This window comes from Penicillium griseofulvum (genome assembly GCF_001561935.1).
Source record: "Penicillium griseofulvum strain PG3 chromosome Unknown contig_80, whole genome shotgun sequence".
NCBI lineage: Eukaryota > Fungi > Ascomycota > Eurotiomycetes > Eurotiales > Aspergillaceae > Penicillium > Penicillium griseofulvum.
In genome coordinates, this window is record NW_024467471.1 from 2,363,477 (window position 1) to 2,384,486 (window position 21,010).

The window sequence follows — 21,010 nt, forward strand, 5'->3', positions numbered from 1 at the left end:
AAACCATATGAATTTATATTATAAATGACTCTCTTTTCTTTTTCTTTATTTTGTTTTCAAAGTCTTCAAATGTTTTATGTGTTTTTTTAGCTCGAGGAACTTGTATGGTAAAATAAGGTACCCGTTACCACTATCAGCGTCCCATTGGTTGAGACGGGATCAACCCGTTATTTGGGGTTTTGGCTGGTTTCGGTTGGTTTATTTGGTTTATTTTCATTTTTAATCTTTTTAATTTTTTTGGTTCTGTTTGGGTTATTTTCGTAAATTAGTTTATTTTCTTTTTTCTTTTTCGTATAATTTCAGTATTCAGTATTGAAGTCTGGATCCTCATACAGAACTACCCACCCCCTCTCTCTATGCGCCTGTGTGTGCCTCTCTTTTTCTTTCATTTCTTTCTTATACATACTTCTTATACTGCTAAATTTCTGTTTTCTCCTATACATATATCAAGTGACCTCATATTCGAAGCCCGTATTTCGCCACGGTGGACTGATCTGCAACGACCTAAAGTCGTTAATTTACCGTCTCCACGGCCCCGTCTAGGAGCTCAAGCTGTCACCGTCAGGGGCTCACCCTCGGTCCTCCGATCCCTCCAGTTTCCACCAGAACGGGTCTCCTCCTATTCTGGATTTTCCTTTTTATTGCATCGTGCCCGGTCCTCAGTCTTTCCAGATCGCCCACTACATGACCACCGTCGTTCCCCCTCCAACTACTTCGTCACTCCTTACTTTTCCGTCAATGGGAACCCAATCATCTGGCTCTGATTATCGGACATGAACATCTGCTGCAATTGATACCTATACATAACACACTCACTCGGGGATACTACGGAACTTTCCCCTCTACATAATTGTAAGGACGCCTGATCTTCCGAGAATGTCGGGAAGCTGACATGAACCCCCCTCAGAAACCCCTCCATCACATTCCTCTCCCGATCTGCTGGCAGACCTGAAGAGATATACATCATCACCATGACAGTCACATACGATACACCCACCCGGGGGTCACATACCTCCATGGCAACCCTCGAGGACCGCTTCGAAGTCATCAAGGAGATTGGCGATGGAAGCTTTGGTAGTGTCGCCGTCGCACGTGTACGGACCGCCGGTGCTCATATAGCCCGTAGAGGCACTATGGTATGCAATCATAAAATTGTCGGTATATTGTGCTTCCACTGACTCATTCGTTCAGGTTGCGATCAAAACGATGAAGAAGACATTCGATTCCTTGGGTCCATGTCTCGACCTAAGAGAGGTTATCTTCCTCCGAACATTACCCATTCACCCCCACCTTGTCCCTGCTCTCGACATCTTTCTCGACCCCCTCTCCCACAAGCTTCACATCTGTATGGAATATATGGATGGGAACTTATATCAGTTGATGAAGGCCCGTGACCACAAATACTTTGAAGGCAAGCACGTCAAGAGTATTCTTTACCAGATCCTGTCCGGTCTGGATCACATCCACGCCCACCACTTCTTCCACCGCGATATTAAGCCCGAAAACATTCTCGTATCGACATCCGCCCCCAATGATTCCGCTTTTAGCCGTTACTCTAACCTTGTCACTCCTCCTTCTACCCCTCCTGTCTACACCGTGAAGATCGCCGACTTTGGTCTTGCTCGTGAGACCCACTCCAAACAACCATACACCACATATGTCTCTACTCGCTGGTATCGCGCACCTGAAGTGCTTCTACGAGCAGGAGAATATTCGGCACCAGTCGATATGTGGGCCATGGGTGCCATGGCAGTTGAGATTGCCACGCTAAAGCCCTTGTTCCCAGGAGGCAACGAGGTCGATCAAGTTTGGCGTGTGTGTGAGATTATGGGTAGCCCAGGGAACTGGTACAGCAAGTCGGGCGCTAAAATTGGTGGTGGTGAATGGCGCGAAGGATCGCGCCTGGCTCACAAGCTCGGTTTCACGTTCCCCAAGATGGCACCGCATGCAATGGAATCCGTGCTTCAGCCCCCGATGTGGCCCGCGGCGTTTAGCGAGTTTGTCACATGGTGTCTCATGTGGGACCCTAAGAACCGCCCAACGTCTACCCAGGCGCTTAACCATGAGTACTTTGCCGATGCGGTTGATCCGGTGCGGCCCAAGTCCTCTACCTCGTCAAGACTGCTTGGCCGCAAGCAGTCCGAGAAGAGCTTCAGGTCACCAATTCTTACTCCTGGTGACTCTCCTACCTTGTCTTCTAAGCCTTCGTGGTTCCGAAGATCATTGGTCGTTCGGTCAGACAGCCCTGTACCTACTGCAGATGACAGCCCTGCCCGGCCACCAGTTGTTTCTCAAGTCACTGTTCCTGAGATTCAGCCTGTTAAGCCCCGCCCCGCGAATGCCAAGCGGGCTACCTGGGCAAGCGGTGCGCCGATGCCAATCCTTCCTTCTATCCGCCCTGTCTCCCCTCTCTCCAACTCCGTTACAGCACAGGCGAACGCCACCGTGGCACACAGCGAGGCTTCCAAGTCCTCTGACACCTCGGCTAGCTCAAAGATTGGCCGTCAACTGTCCGTCAACTCCAATGGCAATCACTACGCGGATGCGAATCGCCAAGAGGCTGAAAGGATTCTCAATGGTTCTGGGACAAATACCCCAACCACAAAGGAGAGTTTCTTCTCGCATTTACGCAAGCGCGCCCGCAGATTGTCTGGACGAAACCAATCAACGCCTGCTGATGACGTTGAGGCCAATGCAGGTTGCATCCCTTGGTCAAACCGTTCATCAGTGGCTCTCGATGGGCCTACTAATGACCCAAAGCAAGGCTCCGACTTGAGCGAGCTGGACAAGGCTCTTCAATGTGTCAAGTACTCGTTGGACTCGTCCACAATGAGCAACGTCCCGGTGCACTTGAACAATTCCGCCGATGGCCAGACCAAGCGTCAGTCAATGCCTCAGGCTACCGGCAACAACGCTGCTCCTATCTCTAGTAGGACTCGCCGTGCCATGCAGATGTCTACCCACCCGGTTCACCGGTACGAGACTCCCGAAGAGGAAGATGAGTTACTTGATGAGGTGTTGCATTCTGCCAGCAAGGCAGCTAGACGCCTGGCTCAGACCCAGTCAATGGCTGTCGACTCGCACAGTCGTACTCACCGGCAGTCGGACAACTCGCGTGCATTGCAGAACCCCTATCCTACACCATCACCAACGGCCAAGGATAGTGCTACGTTTGGTCAACAGTCGACACCAAGCAAGTTGAACATCCACAAGATTGATCCCGCCGCCACAAACCGCCACTGGCCCACCCCTCCTTACGAGGAGGCCGAGTACCATAACAAGAAGACCGACTATTTCGCCCGGGGATCCAACTATATCTAAGTTCCTTCCCACCATCTTGAACCACATCACATCCTTTTACGTTGCCCAAGGCACAAAAAATTTGGCAAAATTGCGCAACGGAACAAACACCGAGCAACATAGCTCAAGGCGTATGGATTTGGGTATATTTCTTTTTTTTGTTTTCTGCACATGGTCTGGGCCATTTCAGAGGGTGTTTTATCATTTCACATATGGGCATCAGGCTTTCTCCCTTTTTGCAAGTTTCTCATTTCCCCAACTTCATACCCCTACAGGCTGTTTATAGATGGATCCGGGCCTCGTTTCTTTTTCCTTTTGGAGTCCTTTCGTTTTGCCATTTACCAGGGGCGTGATTTCTTTCCTTGACATTTGATACCATATGCGCGAGACGCATCATATACCGCATTTCTACCTTATTAGGTCACCCTCTCTTCATCCGATACATTTGATATCGGATCTGCACATCTGCACATCATTCTCGATGAATATTGCGCTCTTTTTCTTTTGTTTATATAATTTTCCCCCTTCCCCCATTTGTACATTGTGCGGCTACCGCCATTCCCATATTCTTGTCTATCGTTTTTCTATGATTTATTCCTCTACATACTCCTGTCATAACCCTCCCTCCTACTTCGATTTCTTGTATCATTTCCTCCCCCTCAGCTGGCTTGAATCCAGTCCGTTCTATACTATTGTAATATACGTCCGCCTTTGGCTGTTGTGCCATGCCCATACATACTTCTTACTACATACGCATTGAATCTACTCAAAATCCTATATTATGACCTTATACTTTGTAAAATTCACTTCTGTATTATCTCCCCTCAAGTTTCTATCGAGTTAGTAGGTATGGGGAGCTGGTGACGATGGAATATGATTCACAACACTGAAAGGTGGGCTATTTGGCCTAAAAGTCTGTAGCTTGGTTTCCATATTATTTAGAGAATTGAATTATACGTAGAACAAAGGTCATTCTCTCTTGAATTACATGAATGTAGAACATCACATTGCATCTATACTCCGTACATTATCAGCGGAACAACGATTATCCGTCGGCCATCAAGATTTCCTGATTGAGACTGCTCTGCTCGACTCTACCAACTTTTTTTTTTCTTCTCCTCAATTGCTCCCCAGCACCACCTCACCAGTCGAAACTAAACTGGCAATAACTTGAAATTTGGGATATAAACACCTTAGGATATCCAGCACGCGGCCCAGCAAGCACTTTTCACAAATCGCGGGCCGATTACCACAAAATCAAACCGCCCGCAATAGCTACGAGCTTAACCTCGCCCAACCGAACTCCAGCTCTATCCTCCAAAGCATAGCAATCTATATTTTACCCACCATCCATCAACAGAAAACCCGCGAAAATGTCAAACCAAAGACAAGCCTCCTCCGCCTCTCAGGTCCCCCACCTCTCACCCGCCGAACTCTCCTACCTCTACACTTCCCTCAGCCTACCCAAGAACCCAATCCGACCAGATGGCCGTTCACCCACACAATTCCGCCCTCTCTCCGCCGAGACCACCATCCTGCCCGGCGCGAATGGTAGCGCGCGCATCGGGTTCGCAGACGGCACCCAAGCGATCGTCGGCGTGAAAGCAGAAGTTGAAAAGACCGTTCTCGCAGCCGACACACTCGACTCACGCAGTCTGGCGCAGCATGGCGACGCACTGAATCGCGAGGGCGAGGAGGGCTCAGCCGCTGTCTCTGGGCAGGGAGAGTGGGTACAGATGTCGATTGAGATCCCCGGGTTTAGAGACGATGATGCCCTGCCTGTGTTTTTGAGTGAGATGATGCGGGAGAGTCTGGTTGGTTCTGTTTCTGGTGGGAACGACAGCGCGAAGGAGATGGCCGGTGGATTGAAAGGAAGACTCGTTATTAACAAACGGTGGCATTGGCGCTTGTATATCGATGTAAGTTTCTCGGAATGTTTTCTGTCGTTGCGTTTAAAGGCAGGCTTTCACCATTGCTAACATTGGTTATATCTAGGTCTTGCTCCTCTCCCAACCCCTCGCATACCCCCTCCCCCTCCTCTCGCTCACAACCCACCTCGCCCTCCTCAGCACCAAGCTACCGAAACTCAAGTCCACGGGTGAAGAAGACCCCTTCTTCGACGATGACTGGGCTGCCGCGGAGTATCTCTACCCGCGCTCCAATACTTCCAAATCTCCCCTCTCCGCCGCACCATCATACCCCGTCCGCCCACCCGTAACACTGCTCGTGATTTCCGTCGGTGACAACGTCATCTTCGATCCTAACCGCGAAGAAATTGCCGTTGCAGACGCCGTCCTGGCCATCTCAGTTACGCGCAGCAGTGACTCTGAGACTCTGAAATTGCTATCGATCCGCTCGATCGATCCCCCATCCCGCCTTACTCAGCCCGGTATCCCCAATTCCGAAAATGTGAATATGCTCGGTGCTTCTGCGGCCCCTGGCGAGGAGTCTGGTGGTCAGGAGGAGGTCGCAGGTGTCTGGCGTCCCCGAAGGGGTGGTGTCAAGCGCAGCGTCATTGCCCGGATGGTTAAGACTGTCCTTGCTAAAGGCGGTGTTGGAGAGGAGGTCCTTGAGGGTCTTGAGGAGGTTGAGGTGCAATGATTTCTTATTTTGATCCATATTCATGGCCATGTATGAGTAATATAGTACAGCATTACTTTCAGGTCGCGACTTTGATATCTGTTTTGATAGGTCGCTGCTTCTGGAGTTTGGAGAAAAGCGTTGTCTTCTTATTAAATCATTTCCGTTCATCATTGATTCGAGTAAGTTGAGATAATCTTCCTATGGTAGCTGGACTGATAGTCCACTAATGTACAGAATGGATTGAACTCCATTTACCCCAACGTCACTGCTGGTGGGAGTCCGAAGGCGCTCTCACAGGACCCCATCGATACATACCCACAGCCAGGCGACATAGACAGCATATATAGCATATGCCATACCTACATAGCTATATCACCATATCACCCGTAGAAACGAATGAAACAGCCCGTCAAAAGGTATGTAGGGAATTACAATCACCAAATTCCCAACCACTTCTTGACAGGCTTCTTATTCCCCTCCCAATCAACAAACTCGGCCTTACCGTCCGCACCCTCAACAGCAGCAACAGGGGACTGAGAATCAACTGCATTATCACCCTCATCCTTCTTCTCAGGCTCCGCCTCCTCAAGTCCATGCGCAATACGGTACTGCTTCCTCTTCTCCGCATCCTCAACGCGACGGTGACGCTGCTCCCGCACGCGCATCGAGTTATGCTGCACATGCATGCGCCACACAGAGAATGCCTGCGAGATCGTGTCGATGGGGGACGTCAGCAGACCCGACCAGGATGGTAGCAAGTGCGCGAATGGAGAGGTTGCTTTGAAGTTTGTTGTGAAGGTGAATCCGGCGCAGGAGACTAGGACACTCTGTGTGGTTGGTTAGTTGATTGTCTATTCGATTCGAAGGTTTTGCCTAGATCCAGAGCTAGGTCTTTACACCCAGAACTACTGTGCTAGTCGGCAACTCACCAATGCAATCCAAATGTGAATCCACTTGCTCGTCAGGAACTTAAACATGACTGTCCCTTCTGGCGGGAACATGCCAGGGTACTGCGTCTTGCTCTGCTGCACGCGCTCTTTCTCTGTCGTGCGCGGACCATACTCGAATGGTTGGCCTGGGGGTGCGTTCTTTGGAGATGGAGTTGTGAGGCGCTGCGGGTGTGAGGGCGGGCGGAACCTATCGGGCTTCGCGAGGACGCGTGGCTTCGAATTAGGGGTGTTGCTTTTACTGGTTTTCCTCAACGCGGCGCTGGTCGAGGTGAAGCTGCGTCGCGCGGTTTGGCGTTGAAGGACGCGCAGGGTCAACGCTGAGGGCGGGCCTCGTGGGAGGAGGAAGCCGGGGATAGAAGTTGACATTTTGGGATCGCTGTTCTTGCTCTCTTGCCCGTATCGAGGCTTGGGCTGATCTTGTTGATATCTAGATGTGGAACCGTAGATGCAATTTTTGGAGAAGGTTTTATATCACGTGACTACACCGGGAAATCGGATGCCGATTTGAGTCGAGATGCTTGCACCCGGCTGACCGCATATCCTAACTATTTTGGGGGAAAAAAAAGTGAGGCCACTTGACCTTGGGAAATTTCACATGGTTTTGTACCCATTATTTCCCGTGTTTCCCACCAATTGAAATGGTCTGAGGGTAGCTCTAAGTTGTACGGAGTAGTTAGGGTTATTTCATACTACATAAAATCAACATAATGAAAGGTCACTGCTCAAATCTACTGCCTCGGCAATAGGCTAAATTGTGCTCGCTGCCGAGAATGAATCGAGAATAAACCGTCTCTGCCTCAGGATCCACACATCGGACCACCAGCGGATCAGCTCGGGCGAATGAGAACCCTGCCATTTCGAAGCCGGGGTGGATCAGGAAGTTGCTCCAGTTTCTCCAGGGGGGAAGGGGGACGCATATGAGATATGACCGGGGGATATGGGCATGATATGGGCTAGGGAGGAATTCAATGTTTCAGTTTGTGAAGCTTGGAGCTTGGAGCTTGCACATGCACAAACATGCCAGGAACCCGCATTTAGATGAATGTTCGGAGCTGATGATGAAGTGATGAGATCATGAGGCGGAATATGGAGTGTACATGTTAGTTCTTTGCCACGAATCAGTTCAAACCATTTCAATCATTGAACCATGAATCCAAGTTATAGAAAGTAGAAACAAGAAGTAGAAGTCGGAGTATAACAGACACACCGAAGTTCCCGGTTGCGCCCGTCTACCTGAATCATCTGACTTCTGATTGGCGGAGAGACGGATTACGAGAGAGAGCGTCGGGGCCAAGTACAAATAACCAGATTTTCTTTTCTCCCTTCCCAGATTTTTCTGTACAGTACAGTGTCATAATAACTTCTTATTATCTTCATTTAATACTTCACAATGGCCCCCAAGAAGCAAGAATCTTTCACCCCTGGTAAGCTACCTACCTTCCTCCATTGCGGTCAAAGAGATTTGGTTGAACGGGTTGAACGGGGAGGCGCCATGGACAAAGAGGTCGAAGGAAGGAAGTGAGGGAATCCCATATCCTAATATGGCAATGTTGATTAGCTACTGGGATAGCAATTGACACACTTCCTCGCCTCTCACATTGCGACTCCTCGTCAACCTAACTACCTCTCAATTGCGGATTGCCGCAACATTTTTCGAAAATACCACGCATCAGTTATTCAACATGACTACATTTGATGTGTTCTGCACCTTGACGACCATCGACATGCGCGAGGCCGAACGAGCAGCCCTCATTGAAGAAGTCAAAAAAGAAACCGACAGGATCGCTAATCTCAGCTTCGCTCCAGGTGACGCCGCCAAGGGTGCCAAGCTCTTCCAGGTACGTTCATTATCACTTGCGCAGACGAAATGATAGATTAAAACTAACAGCTCTCTTTTTTTAGACCCGTTGCGCCCAGTGCCACACCACCGAGGCTGGCGGTGCCCACAAGGTCGGCCCCAACCTTCACGGTCTCTTCGGCCGTAAGACTGGCTCCTCCGAGGGTTACGCCTACACCGATGCCAACAAGCAGGCCGATGTTGAGTGGAACGAGACCTCTCTGGTAAATACCAACTGTCTTCAGCTCGGCCTCGATCACGCGCTAACGATACATAGTTCTCCTACCTCGAGAACCCCAAGAAGTTCATCCCCGGTACCAAGATGGCCTTCGGTGGTCTCAAGAAGACCAAGGAGCGCAACGATCTCATCACGTACGTTACCCGCGAATCCATATCGGAACATCCAACTAACAACCTCATAGCTGGCTCAAGGAAAACACCGCATAAACGACCTGATGTTCTTTTTTATTCCCCGGCTTTTTTTCTGTTTCTCCCCATAGAAGTCTGGGATGGCGCCATGGGCTGATTACTGAATCTCCCAAGGACCGGGCCTGTATTTTTATTACAATTTCCATGACCCACAATAGATTTGATCTTTCTCCTCTTCATTTTCTTTTTGGTATTTTGATAGAACAAACGCACTTACACGCACTTACAAACGGGAAGTTATACAAGGTTTCAAGTGTTTGAGAATCTTCGGATTATGATGGAGGTCTGACTTATGATTGGTTGATGGACAAGGGTGTATCGATTGGGCAAACATGGGCGGTCAGGCATGGAGATACTGAAATGGTACTTGCAGAGTACGTCAACACTAACCGCAGATACTACACAAATTGGATGTACCTTCCTTGTACTCCCATCGTACCATTTCGGTATCTGATATGTACACGCCGTGTTGGCCCTCGAGTCTCCAAGGTTAGCACATGACCAAGCAGGGGTCAGGCTGATTGGCCCAACCTCCTCGACTTGGATACAAGTGAGGGGGATGCTGTCTCGTCTTCTCACTCCTGCATTGCTCAAGGCGTTTCGATCCCAGTTCCATATTAATCTCCAGTGCGTTTGCTGACATCTTGTCCAACAACAACTACTTCGTATCGAATGCTATCTCGGAGATATCCCGTATCGCCATTTAGAATCCAGTACCTACCTTGTCGCATCGCATCGCATTATACCTTATCGCATCTTTGTCGCGGGGGTGATTGCGCGGATATCTTCTGTAACGGCTAGCGCAGGAGACACCCGTCCCAGCGCTATACTAACCACTCTAGTTTACCTAAGGAGTCAAAGCGGTTCAACCGCAAGTGTTCGCCACTCATAGGCATTGATCTGCGCTTCGTCGCTGAGAACTGCAGTGCCTCTTCTTCCGAGGCGCGACTTTCGCGATACGCCGTCCGGGATGCTGGATGAGTTAGACAACGTCTTCGACGACCATCCATCTCTGGACGCGTCGCTCGAAGACTTCGAGAACAATACCAACCCCCACAGGTCCCCAATGTTCGCTCTGCCATCCCAACACTCCGGATTCCGATCTGAAGACTCAGATGGGGAAGATGGAGAGATCGAGGACCCTGCGCAGGAGCGATGGTCACCACCAGGCTTCCACCCATCCGAATACGTCCAGGGCAGTGGATGGTACCGCCACCAGCCCTACTTGCGCAAAGATAACCTCAATACGGATCGTTTGCAGCTCAAGCCCACAATCGGACTAAGCGTCTCCCCGTCCCAATCGCGCGAGCCAAGTCCACAGTATGAGGATGCGCTCGAGAGTCCCACGAAGAGTAGACAGGTCGATCGTGCCACCCCGGGCGACGTTTCTGTCGCGGCTAATGTGCCTCTACCGGCGGGTGCCGATACCCCCCTCCATGGAAGATCCCCAAGTCCGCCTCCGGCTCCGAATACAGGGCGCACACCTCGGCACAGTCCCGAAGACGACGGGGTGGGCTTTGGCGCGGAAAATCTGAGCAACTGTAGGCCCTGTCTGATCTGGTTTCAGTTGCAGGCGCGGGTATACTAACGATTGTTGTGAATGAATAAAGACATTCGCTTTGCAGTGCGTGCAGAAGTCCAGCATCGAGAACCCATTGCCGCGTTATTTGGCTACCTGCGCTCAAAGTTCCAGCGCATGACCAGCTCCAAGTCTAACACCACCTTATCTATCATAATCCTCCTCCTCTCAATCGCGTTCATGCGTGCCCTAGTCCTTCCAGGCCTCCCACAATCGATCCCCGATCTAGTAAAACTATCCGGCTTCGCCCGCTCCTTCGAACCATTGATATACTACTCAGAGAACGGCGTTCAGCAAATAGGTACCCTGCAAGAAACCGGCGTCGCAGTCTGGGACCTGAGCGAGTCCGTTCGCGGCACAAACATGACTAGCGCACCCATAATAGTGCGACAACTAGATGAACTCTCCGACTCACTGAAGTCCCTCTCCCTCGAGCTAACCCGCTTCTTCGCAAACGTCGACTCAGACATCGACTCCATCCTAATAGTAATGGACTGGGCCAAGCGCGAGCTCGAAACTCTCTCCGCGCAACCGCCAAGCACTCTCCCAACAATTGTCTTCGACAACATGCACAACATGCTCTCCCGCCTGGGTGCACTAGAGCGCTCAGCGCAAATCTCCGACAACGGCGTCCCCGCAACTTCAACAACAATAACACCGCTCGGTCACCTCGTAATGGCCGTCTTCGGCCCAACATCCGCCCAACGAACACGCACAACCCTAACCCGCACCTTCACGGAGTTCCTCTCCGTTCTAGAAGAATCAATAAACAGCGAACTCACCCACTCAACCGCACTCTTCGCGCTCTTCGAATCCATCGACCGTCAGTTCCTCAATCTGCAGCGCACGGTCGTCCGCGAATCAGACGCCCAGGAACGAGCAGAGGGTGAGATGCTTTCTTCGCTATGGACGCGCGTGCTAGGGCCCGATGCCGCGGCTGTTCGCAAATACGAGAAGAACAAGAAACTCCTCGCGAACGTGCGCAGTCGCACAGTCGCCAATAAACACCTTCTCGTTGACCACCGCGGCCGACTGCTCACACTGAAGGTCAATCTCGAGACGCTGCGCAGGAAGCTAGTTAGTCCGCTTGTGCGGCGGAATGACTCTGTCAGCTTTGTCGGCTCGATCGATGGGGGGAGCGGGAACGGGAACGGGAATTCTGGCTCTACGGGTCGCATGCTCGGGCCTGTTGAAGCTGTTATTGATGGACAAATCCGTGGGTTGGAGGGGACGTATGATTACCTGCGAGCTGTTCGGGAGAAGCAGAAAGCGAAGCTTATGGAGCTTGTTTATGGGGCTGGGAGGAAGCCAAGTCGGGCTATGATTGATGGATTGGAAGATGATGAGTGAATGTCTGATCTTGTTGCTTCTTTTGGCCTTATTTGTGGCATAGCATCCTGTTTTAGGTCGGGGTTCGTCTCCTCTCTGGCGTTTTCTAGGGCATGTATGGCAGGGCATCCGCGGGCTTTTTGGAATATGGCGGCTTACCTACTGTGCCTCTTCTGCTTTTTCTTTTTCTTTTTTTTTTCATGGCGAATAGGCAGGACGAGGAAAAGGGATAGAAACATGGCGCCAGCTGGTTTTACTATGGAGCCGTGCAGTTATGGGCTTTGTGGATGTATGAATGAATTTTCTTGCTGTTCATAGTCATTGTTCTTATGCAACTTTCATATGAGTCACTATCTATACATAGAAACCTTGGAATTTCTCTGTACTCTTGATCATTTTTACCGTCTTATATTCTTGAGTCATAAGCCCAGCTTGTCTTCCATAAATGCATGTAGCTAATGATCATCCTTCTAGCTATAAAATCAAGAAGAAACATCAGAGAGTTATCTTACATATAACATCAATTATAGTTCCTTTAGCCAGATAAAGTCGGGTTATCAATCCATGCGTCGTCCAGGATAGAAGCCGGATATACGCCGATTATTTTGTTTCCTATGCCCCTAGATGGCGTAAATGTAAACTGTGTCTTTCTTTCTTTGCTTTTTATATAGCAAAAGTCCTATTTGACACAAAATCGACGAGTTCCCCCCTTTTGGTGATTCTCATGGAAAGGAGTCCCCATCAACAACATGAATTCCCTGAGCTTCATCGTTAGGCAGTAGCCCCGGTGACGGCCAACCCGGCCTCCGATAGCTTGACCATTCGCCGTCAATTGCTTCGTTTTTTGCACGTGAGCCTGTCAGATGTACGGGGACGCGCATATACCGGAAGCCTCTTAAGCACGAAAACGGCAGATGTCTAAGAAGTTCATGTTCCGGGTCACAATCGGTGTACTCATCAGCTCTGACCAGGATAACCGTTTCGTCGAGTGCAAACTGTGCATCAACAAAGATAAAGAGAATATCTTCATTATCAGTCCAGGAGAGATAGATATTAGTGATGATCTGCCAGATGTCTTTGACCTTCCCATCAGTCACGCCAGGGTTCCCATTCCTCCAAGGCACAGGCACATACTCATGACCGAGCTCATCATCGTATTCATCATCCTCGGATTCCTCGTCGTCAGATTCATCGCGTACCCTGATTTCCTGGAGTCTCTGGGTCTGTTCCTTGGTTAGGCGATTTGTGAGGAAGATTACAGACCGCGTGTCATCGGTCATTCCGTGCCATAAGTACTCAACTAAGAAGCATGGTTGATCTGGGTGGTATAGCATCTCCATCTCTTTGGAATCAGGGCTTGGAATTAACAGACTACCACGCGTTGCTAGGTCCATGAAGATAGCGGGCAAAGTCCCCCGAAACATGATTGGTGCCCCACGCATGGCATTGATAACGCCGAATTGTGACGTGTTGAGATTGGAGAGAGGCTCGCTGAGATAGAGCAGAGGCACACCCTTTCTATTCTGGTGGAAATCAGCAGCCCACGGATAGTATTGCTTCCAGAAAGTTGAAAGCTCCCGTCGGGTCCTGAGGCGGTGCCGATCCCGTGGAATCAGTTCTACGGTGGTTATTTGGAGAGGTTCGAAGAGACGGCCAGAGCGTGCGACACAATATCCAAAGCTTTCATCACCACTTCCACATTCCAGGGCAATTTGTTTCATAATGGAAGGGAGTGCATCTTGGATTTCCTTTTGCGTCTTGTGAAGCTCCTCCGATGTGGTATGATAGAGGAGAAATATGAGTAAATGTGTCTTACTCGGACGACGCTCCCAAACGGGCATCTTCGGGAGACTGGGTTGCGTATGTGATACGTTGATTACGAGTTCCATAGGCAAAGAGGGAGATAACGCGGCAGCTACAGCCTTCAGATGGCGCTCTCGCCCAAGAACTGCCGAGCCAACTGTGAACGGCTCTTGATCGGGGTCATGCATTATGAAGCCTCTCCAGTCGCATATTTGACTCCAAAGGGGCCCCCAATATAAGTTGGTGGAGTCGAAGACCGGTGGTTGGAATGATCCCCCATAGACTGGATCGTTGTGCATGAAATTATAAACAGAACCATCATAAGCAGAATCATCCGTATCAGAAGGACCAGCAGGACCTTCAGGGCTATCAGAGTCATCAGAGTCATCAGGAATATCAGGACCAACAGGCTCCTCATACTGACGTGGCGGTGAAAGCGGCGGTGGAAGGCAATTAGCACGCTTCGCATGTACAGAAATCTTGTCCGGATCATCGTGCAATTTTTCGACAGATATCAAGATTACCGATATGACATGTTTGTCGTCAAACGAAGGGTTGTGATTTCCAGAGAGATGGCGTTTAGTTGCCTCATCTGCAACGATGATTCTTGGGCGACCTGACCGATACGCTAAGACAGCAAGAGCATGGATGTTACTTGCGCTGTCTCTTTCGGGACCCTGTGCCACGATAGACTCGAGGAGCTGTCTGGGTGGCGACCATATCTTCACTTTAGAGTTGGGTTTCCCTTGGAATTCATTTCCGAAATAGTGCTTGTAGTAAGATTTGAGGTCCTTCTTAAGGGCCCACTGCACAAGCCTAACAAGCTGCGCTTGTCTAGTTTCATCCAGGTCTGTCAAGAGAACAAGCGGCCAGGAGTAGTCTGGATCCACGGGCTCTTTTGGGGGAGCAAAGCTGCTCGAAGACTCCATACTTATACGGGGTATTTTGAATATTTAAGAGGTGGAAATAGGAAGTGCAGGTATGGTTGCGTTAAGGTGTTTGTTATGGTGGGGGGCACGGGAGATGTCTGATTAGTTCTCCAACTCCATCATTCTCTTGTCTCATCAACATGTTGAAAATCTCACGGTCCATACAGAGCATGCAAGGATCACGGAATATTTCTTCTAGACATATAGTTGCAGTTTTATTCCAAGCAATTGACCCCCCTATAATCAACGGAGTCCGCAAACCACGCAAACCAGGCGGTGAGATACATTTCCCCTGTCTATGATTACTTATTCTGACTCGTCACAGGATATCAGGATTCAGGCGCGGATATTGCATACACATTACGGTCCAGGGGAATCGAGGTCATCACGCCCCAGTCCTCCCCTTCCATTACTCACCATGAGGGCTGGTGTTTCCCGGATTCAGAAGAAGGGATCTACTCTGCAGTAACACAAGGTGCCACACACCTATGGGCAAATACCATCCTATTCTCTTCCCATCCTCTCCAAACGGCATCATGTCTGGATAGTTATGCTCCGACCCTACGGGTCGTAGGCCAACCACCAGGTCTGGTGGAGAAGTTCGATGACAAGATGTTCCTGAACGATAAACTGCGCGCGCAAGGGAACTTTACCTTGCCTCAATCGTGGGTAGTAAATGTAGGAGAGGATGTAGATGTCCTGCTCCAGTCAATCCCCAATTACCCCATCGTCGGGAAACCGGTTCGTGGTCGTGGGAGCCACGGTGTGAAAGTCTGCCACACTCCACCTGAGCTGAAAACTCACATCGAATCACTATTTAAAGAATCACCCGTGGTCCTGCTAGAGGAATTTCTGGCTGGCGAGGAAGTTACGATTACCGTGATGCCTCCATCCCTCGCCCGAGCGGAGTATTGGAGCATGCCTCCTGTGGTCAGATTCAACCACGACCAAGGTATCGCGCCTTACAATGGCACAGTCGCTGTTACTGCCAATTCTCGCGTTCTCACCAAGGATGAGATGCGGGATCAAGCTTACGAGGAGGTGATGCGTCAATGTGAGGAGGTGGCAAGTCTCATCAAGGCTACGGCTCCTATCCGCATTGACGCCCGGCGATTCAAACCTGGGTCGGAGTTTGCTATTTTCGATGTCAACATGAAACCTGTATGTTCTTTTATTTGAATAGTGGCCGTTATTTATATGCTGACCTCAATCGCTAGAATATGACTGGTCCTGGTCGACCAGGTCGTGAGGATCAAGCTAGTCTGACTGCTATGGCGGCAGCTGAGTATGGGTGGGATTATCCTACCCTATTGCAGAATATATTGCATGGAGCTTCGACGCTAGAGACGTTCCGTCAATATCGCACTCTTTTATGAGACTAATACACTGGTCTCTTGTTCTTCGTGGCATTTACAACCCTAGAAATACACCTAGGCGTTGTCTTCTAGCAATTCCAAACGACCTAATACCCGAATTCTGTGGAAGCTTTCCAGCCTGGGGGCGTAGAGGGATATAACTTATTACTGCAGCCTAAGCAAATAAACCTCGGGACCAGCAATATCCAGGACTACAAAAGGTCCAAGCATTACTAAATATGTCCCTTGATAGGTATGACCGGTGCTGCTCTTTCTTCCCTGGGGTATGACTTTGTGGTTTTGTTTTGCCATGCTGTATCGAGAGATTTTGTGCCACATACACCGGATATTGCGCTAGTCGTGATTTTATTTCGGTCTAAAGTTCGCTTGCGATACGTTGTAGTTCATCTCTCGATATGCTATTTGTGCTATTTTATACTTCGTATTATTTTTCGTCATACTGTTTACATATTCCTTTAAGTGGTTACTGAATCTTCCGGCTCATGAGCACAAAGCTTGCAATATTAGAACGATTGGTTATGTGGTCTGGATACATGGATGCTAGCACAAGTCGACTTTCCGTATGACTTGACGTAAGAATACATTCGTCTAAACGATAGATAAATTTGCTGGTCATCGCTTCTCTTTCGCAACCGAAGCCACTCTGCAATGAGAGATAGTTTTGGAGAGCATTCAGCCACAGGGATGGACTTTTCTATATGAACTGAAGCATTTGAACTCCATCGAGCTTATGCTGGTAGAATCCATTGGCTTGTACGCGTACTGTTTCCCGCATAGCCTGGGCATTTGCCAAAGGAGACAGGAAAAGTAACACACCAAGCCTCCGTAGTGCTTCGCCTATTCTGTAGTAAAATTTGACGAAGAACGCCTACTATCAGTATGTTCGCCCAAAGACTGAGATGTGCGATGTCCGTGGCCAGTCGCAGTTCCACAATAGCCGCGCTTGAACCGTCGTCTCTTCTCTAGTATTGGACGTCTGGAACCAGGCAAATGAATAGATTGCGAAGGCTTCCTTCCGCTATCTGACAGGGCTGAAGTCGTTTTGGTTCGCGTGAATCCGTTTGGTCATATCGCAGTAGCTGAACGGGACCAAACTGCTAGCTGGCGGAGAGCACATCTTGCTGCTATCTTGGCCCTACGGACACCCAAAGGCAGTTCGATCTTCGCACAAGACCACAATGGGGCGAGGGACTCGCTTTGATGTCGACGCGGAACCTCCACTTTGAGTGATCCTTCACTTTGGATACCCCGAGGTCGTCTCCATGTGATCTGGGCACTCTTGAAGACACTTCATTTTGCAGAGAATAGAGATGAAGTATCGCTGAGAAAGAGTTGAGAGGAACTTGGGTTGCAGATTATGAGAAGACGGATTTGAATGAATCCCATTGGCTGAACGGCGTATATAGTGCTCGGGTTTGTTGAAAAAGAAAGAAGTATGTATGCTGTGGTGTATCTCCCGATCAATGCACTATCCCTGAAAGAATGGCCAGACTTGAGTCCTGAAGTAAGGTCCCAAATGTGACTTCCTTTCCGTTCGTTTACCGCGACTCCCTTGCAAGTGGCTATCAAGGCCCAATAGATGGAAATGGTCTCCTAGTCCTGATCACTAGAATGGGTACCTATAGAGTTAGCAGAGAGTTCCCGCAGGCACCTCTTACTAGGAAAACCAGGTATTTTCCACACCTACAGAAGTCTATAGATGAAGGTATGCTCACGACAGTATCGACGAAGTTGGTATAGAGCTGTGATCCGTGACTTCTAACCTGGCCAAGCACCTCCCTTTGGAGGGCCAGCGTATACAAGGAAGACCAAGGGGATTCAGTATCCCTAGGTGCCTGAAGTGAAAGTATATGAGTAGTCGGATGGTGGGAGATGTAAAGATATTTCAAGGAGAGTTAAGTGGCTTAAATATCAAACAGGGGCTTCCTGAATAGGTAGGTTCGCACAAAGAGGAAAGAGCGATCGATCTATGACTTAGGGGTTTGGGCATAGGTATGCACATCACGTATCAAGAGTAATTATAGTAGATCATGGTATAACCTATAGCTATAGGATATAACCAGGGAGTGATAATCAGATATCTCCAGGGAAATGGCGTGCTGCATTCATTATGAAATAGAGTGGACAGGGGAGAAAGGAAGACTATATAGCCCTGACCCCAAGGGGGCCTAAGGCTACTGAACACTATAACTGGCAAGCTTCTAACATTTCTCTGTCTCAGGTACTTGTTACGGTTTGCTAAGGGTTATATCTTGGAACTAAAATCCAAAAGAAACCATCTCCGTTTCGTTGAGACTGAATTGCTTGTGAATGGATTCTTCTACAATTAATCTATTTTCTATCCTATGTCTTTTCATGGTGTTTTAGAATCACCAGCCTTGGCGATAGTAAACCTATGCTCAAATTTTGCCCCCGAAACATCATCTTCGATCAACCGAACAAGTCCACTGCGCTGTTTCGGACGATTTCAGGGCCCAGGACCGCGGCCAACTCGGCAACGATTCCCTTGATAGACATAGGCGAAGTCATTGACATGGTTTCCCATTTAACCAGATCCTGATTGGGTTTAGTCAGGCTGTCCCTCTTGCCTAAATGGGATGGAAAGAAGAGAAATCCGCACCTTCATATGAACAAAGTTGTTGTTAAAGAACAGCAGCCAATGATCCAGGTCCAGTGCTTCCACTTGGGGGACAGTAAGGACACCAGGCATACCGATATCGAAGAGGGAAACCTGCTCTAGGTCGGCGTCAATTTTCGGGGCCTCAGGCGCAGGAGAGGATGACCGGTCCCGAGACAAAGAGACATAAGAACGGGAATTAAGCTTCTCTGTCAATTCGCCATCAAGCGGGTCCCAGTTGCAGGATTCAGGGTCTGAGTAACAGAGAAAAGGGTCAGATGCTGTGCACAATTTTCATGTAGTACAAAATATATGTGCCAAGGCATGAGTGGAACCTACCAAGGATGTACTGGGGGCGGAAATTGGCCTTGTAACGCATCTTCTGGCAGGTATGAATGTAGTAGCCTATAATGCAGTTGTTAGACGCGCGTAAAATAGGGATTAGTTCTTGCAACCTACCCATGTAGTAGTACAGATACTGATTTTCGATTGAGAAGGCGATTTCCCGCATAGCGCTCAGCTTGCCGATTTCCCATTGCTCATAGGCGGGATCGTAACTGTGTGGTGCTGTCAGCTCATCGCATATTTCCGTGTTTTGAAGTGCAGTCAGCCATCAGCTTACAAGACGTAGACGGAGCTGACACCATTGGGGACTAGGTCCAATACTGCAACAGCAATGAGCTCGCCATCAAGACGATAGCACTGATGCCATGACCCGAGTTTCTTCTCAGAAGCATTGGTGGCCGTTAGGGGATTCGGAGTTCGTTTGATGCCTGTGCATAAGAAGCGTTGAAAGTCCTTGGGCTTCCAGTGAGAGACATCCTCCTTATGGATGGCCGTTTGGTACTTAAGAAACAGCTCGAACTTTGCCTGAGACACAGAGTCACCTTCAATGGTAATTTCAAAACGGTGCGCTGGTTCAATGGGAAGCTTGGTGGCAGGATCAATTGGCCGTTTGACGTGGTTGTACTCGCTTTGATGGACAGCTGACAGAAGGTCGAAGTTGCACTTGCGGTGCTTTTTTTCTCTATTTGTTAGTTAGCAATCTGATATCAAATTTACTAAATATAGGATTGCATACTCGCGTGTTCGCGGACAAAGCCGGGCTGCCTTTCGCATATACTCGGGGCCTAAGATGAATTTGTTCCACTTGTTGATGGCTTTGCGTTGATCGCGGCGGGGCTGATAAGCGGTTGCCTCTAGTCTCAAAGTATAGTGAGGACAGCAAGACCGAAGCAGATTTTGCTTGTAGTAAAGATTTCCCGATCTAAGGATGTTAGTGTGGTCTGATGAGTTGCAGGGAAATTAAAAAAGGAAATCATACCGTCGCCAACCGCAATTGATTAGTTCTTCATAATGCTCCGGGAGTACGGACGTGGAACTGGTGTAGTACGATTCACCTTTTACGTATTAGCATCTCATACATTTTCTAGCCCTGAAAGAAAAAAAAAAAGAGAGACAAAAGCAGGGGTAGGGACAACAAACTTCCATCTTTGGATTTGCAGTAACCACATGAGTTCTTTTGGTAACCTGACAGGATCACATCACATTAGTCTCTGCATACGAGGGGTTGGACAATTAAATCGCTGCAGTAATTGGCGTTGATATCCCCGCCGAATTTCCCTAAGTAGTAGCGCTCTGGGCCAGTGGAGGCGCCACGGGGTAACAGAGGTCTATCTCAGTGGTTCCCTGCAACAGAGTGGGACGTACCCAGTGGGCGGAATAAAGACAGTTCTCGCGCGCGTTCGGCGTCAACCCGTTGCATCTTTGGCGTGCACTGAGGAGTGGACGTGAGTTGTAGGAGAGAAAAGTTGAAGTCGGGAAAGTCGGCGGTAAATGTAAATACGGTCTACACGGTAAGTGGGATATGACTACAATTATGCGGTTTATTTAGGTCTATGGTTCTTTTAGCCGTCCGTATATGTATCTCATCTCACAAAGCCACATAGCCGATCTTATAGTTTGTGGTCAATCGCCCCCCGAGATTCCCCCATCTCGCTACCAGCAAATCCCGTTTAAAGATGCTTCATTGCCCACACATTTCAATGATGGGGATGATAAAATAGTTACCCAAAATAAAAGTACATAGTAGATTGTATAGATTTGTAGTAAATTATAGCATTTATATCAAATATAATATAATATAACAAAATTAACAAAATATAATGATCATAGGTCTTTGATCTGGATGGTCACATGACCATATATAGAGTGGAAAAAAAAAAAAGAGTTAAAAGATCATTGAACTCCTTACTAGGACTCTTGTCTATAACTATAT

General features: G+C 48.9%; 8 protein-coding genes across 8 annotated transcripts; 5 read left to right on the forward strand and 3 right to left on the reverse strand.

Moving 5' to 3' along the window:
* Positions 1 to 971: 971 nt before the first annotated feature.
* Positions 972 to 3,321, forward strand: PGRI_018830 (serine/threonine-protein kinase; the record flags this gene model as incomplete). Its single annotated transcript, XM_040789596.1, has 2 exons — positions 972 to 1,136; positions 1,192 to 3,321. The coding sequence occupies 2 exons, from the start codon at positions 972 to 974 to the stop codon at positions 3,319 to 3,321; spliced, it is 2,295 nt and encodes a 764-aa protein (XP_040646549.1).
* Positions 3,322 to 4,673: 1,352 nt separating this feature from the next.
* Positions 4,674 to 5,901, forward strand: PGRI_018840 (exosome non-catalytic core subunit RRP42; the record flags this gene model as incomplete). Its single annotated transcript, XM_040789597.1, has 2 exons — positions 4,674 to 5,219; positions 5,296 to 5,901. The coding sequence occupies 2 exons, from the start codon at positions 4,674 to 4,676 to the stop codon at positions 5,899 to 5,901; spliced, it is 1,152 nt and encodes a 383-aa protein (XP_040646550.1).
* Positions 5,902 to 6,317: 416 nt separating this feature from the next.
* PGRI_018850 (uncharacterized protein) lies at positions 6,318 to 7,199 on the reverse strand (the record flags this gene model as incomplete). Its single annotated transcript, XM_040789598.1, has 2 exons — positions 6,318 to 6,710; positions 6,813 to 7,199. 2 exons carry the CDS (start codon positions 7,197 to 7,199, stop codon positions 6,318 to 6,320), a joined length of 780 nt encoding a protein of 259 aa, XP_040646551.1.
* A 1,316-nt stretch (positions 7,200 to 8,515) lies between these two features.
* On the forward strand, positions 8,516 to 9,117 carry PGRI_018860 (Cytochrome c, class IA/ IB; the record flags this gene model as incomplete). The annotated part of the gene is made up of 4 exons (XM_040789599.1): positions 8,516 to 8,671; positions 8,736 to 8,894; positions 8,948 to 9,042; positions 9,093 to 9,117. The coding sequence occupies 4 exons, from the start codon at positions 8,516 to 8,518 to the stop codon at positions 9,115 to 9,117; spliced, it is 435 nt and encodes a 144-aa protein (XP_040646552.1).
* A 952-nt stretch (positions 9,118 to 10,069) lies between these two features.
* PGRI_018870 (uncharacterized protein) lies at positions 10,070 to 12,028 on the forward strand (the record flags this gene model as incomplete). The annotated part of the gene is made up of 2 exons (XM_040789600.1): positions 10,070 to 10,640; positions 10,725 to 12,028. 2 exons carry the CDS (start codon positions 10,070 to 10,072, stop codon positions 12,026 to 12,028), a joined length of 1,875 nt encoding a protein of 624 aa, XP_040646553.1.
* A 701-nt stretch (positions 12,029 to 12,729) lies between these two features.
* Positions 12,730 to 14,739, reverse strand: PGRI_018880 (uncharacterized protein; the record flags this gene model as incomplete). Its single annotated transcript, XM_040789601.1, has 1 exon — positions 12,730 to 14,739. One exon carries the CDS (start codon positions 14,737 to 14,739, stop codon positions 12,730 to 12,732), a length of 2,010 nt encoding a protein of 669 aa, XP_040646554.1.
* Positions 14,740 to 14,909: 170 nt separating this feature from the next.
* Positions 14,910 to 16,115, forward strand: PGRI_018890 (ATP-grasp fold, subdomain 1; the record flags this gene model as incomplete). Its single annotated transcript, XM_040789602.1, has 3 exons — positions 14,910 to 15,015; positions 15,065 to 15,900; positions 15,957 to 16,115. 3 exons carry the CDS (start codon positions 14,910 to 14,912, stop codon positions 16,113 to 16,115), a joined length of 1,101 nt encoding a protein of 366 aa, XP_040646555.1.
* Positions 16,116 to 18,545: 2,430 nt separating this feature from the next.
* Positions 18,546 to 20,497, reverse strand: PGRI_018900 (arginyltransferase; the record flags this gene model as incomplete). Its single annotated transcript, XM_040789603.1, has 8 exons — positions 18,546 to 18,671; positions 18,736 to 19,013; positions 19,072 to 19,137; positions 19,192 to 19,289; positions 19,355 to 19,759; positions 19,814 to 19,999; positions 20,057 to 20,132; positions 20,443 to 20,497. The coding sequence occupies 8 exons, from the start codon at positions 20,495 to 20,497 to the stop codon at positions 18,546 to 18,548; spliced, it is 1,290 nt and encodes a 429-aa protein (XP_040646556.1).
* Positions 20,498 to 21,010: the final 513 nt, after the last annotated feature.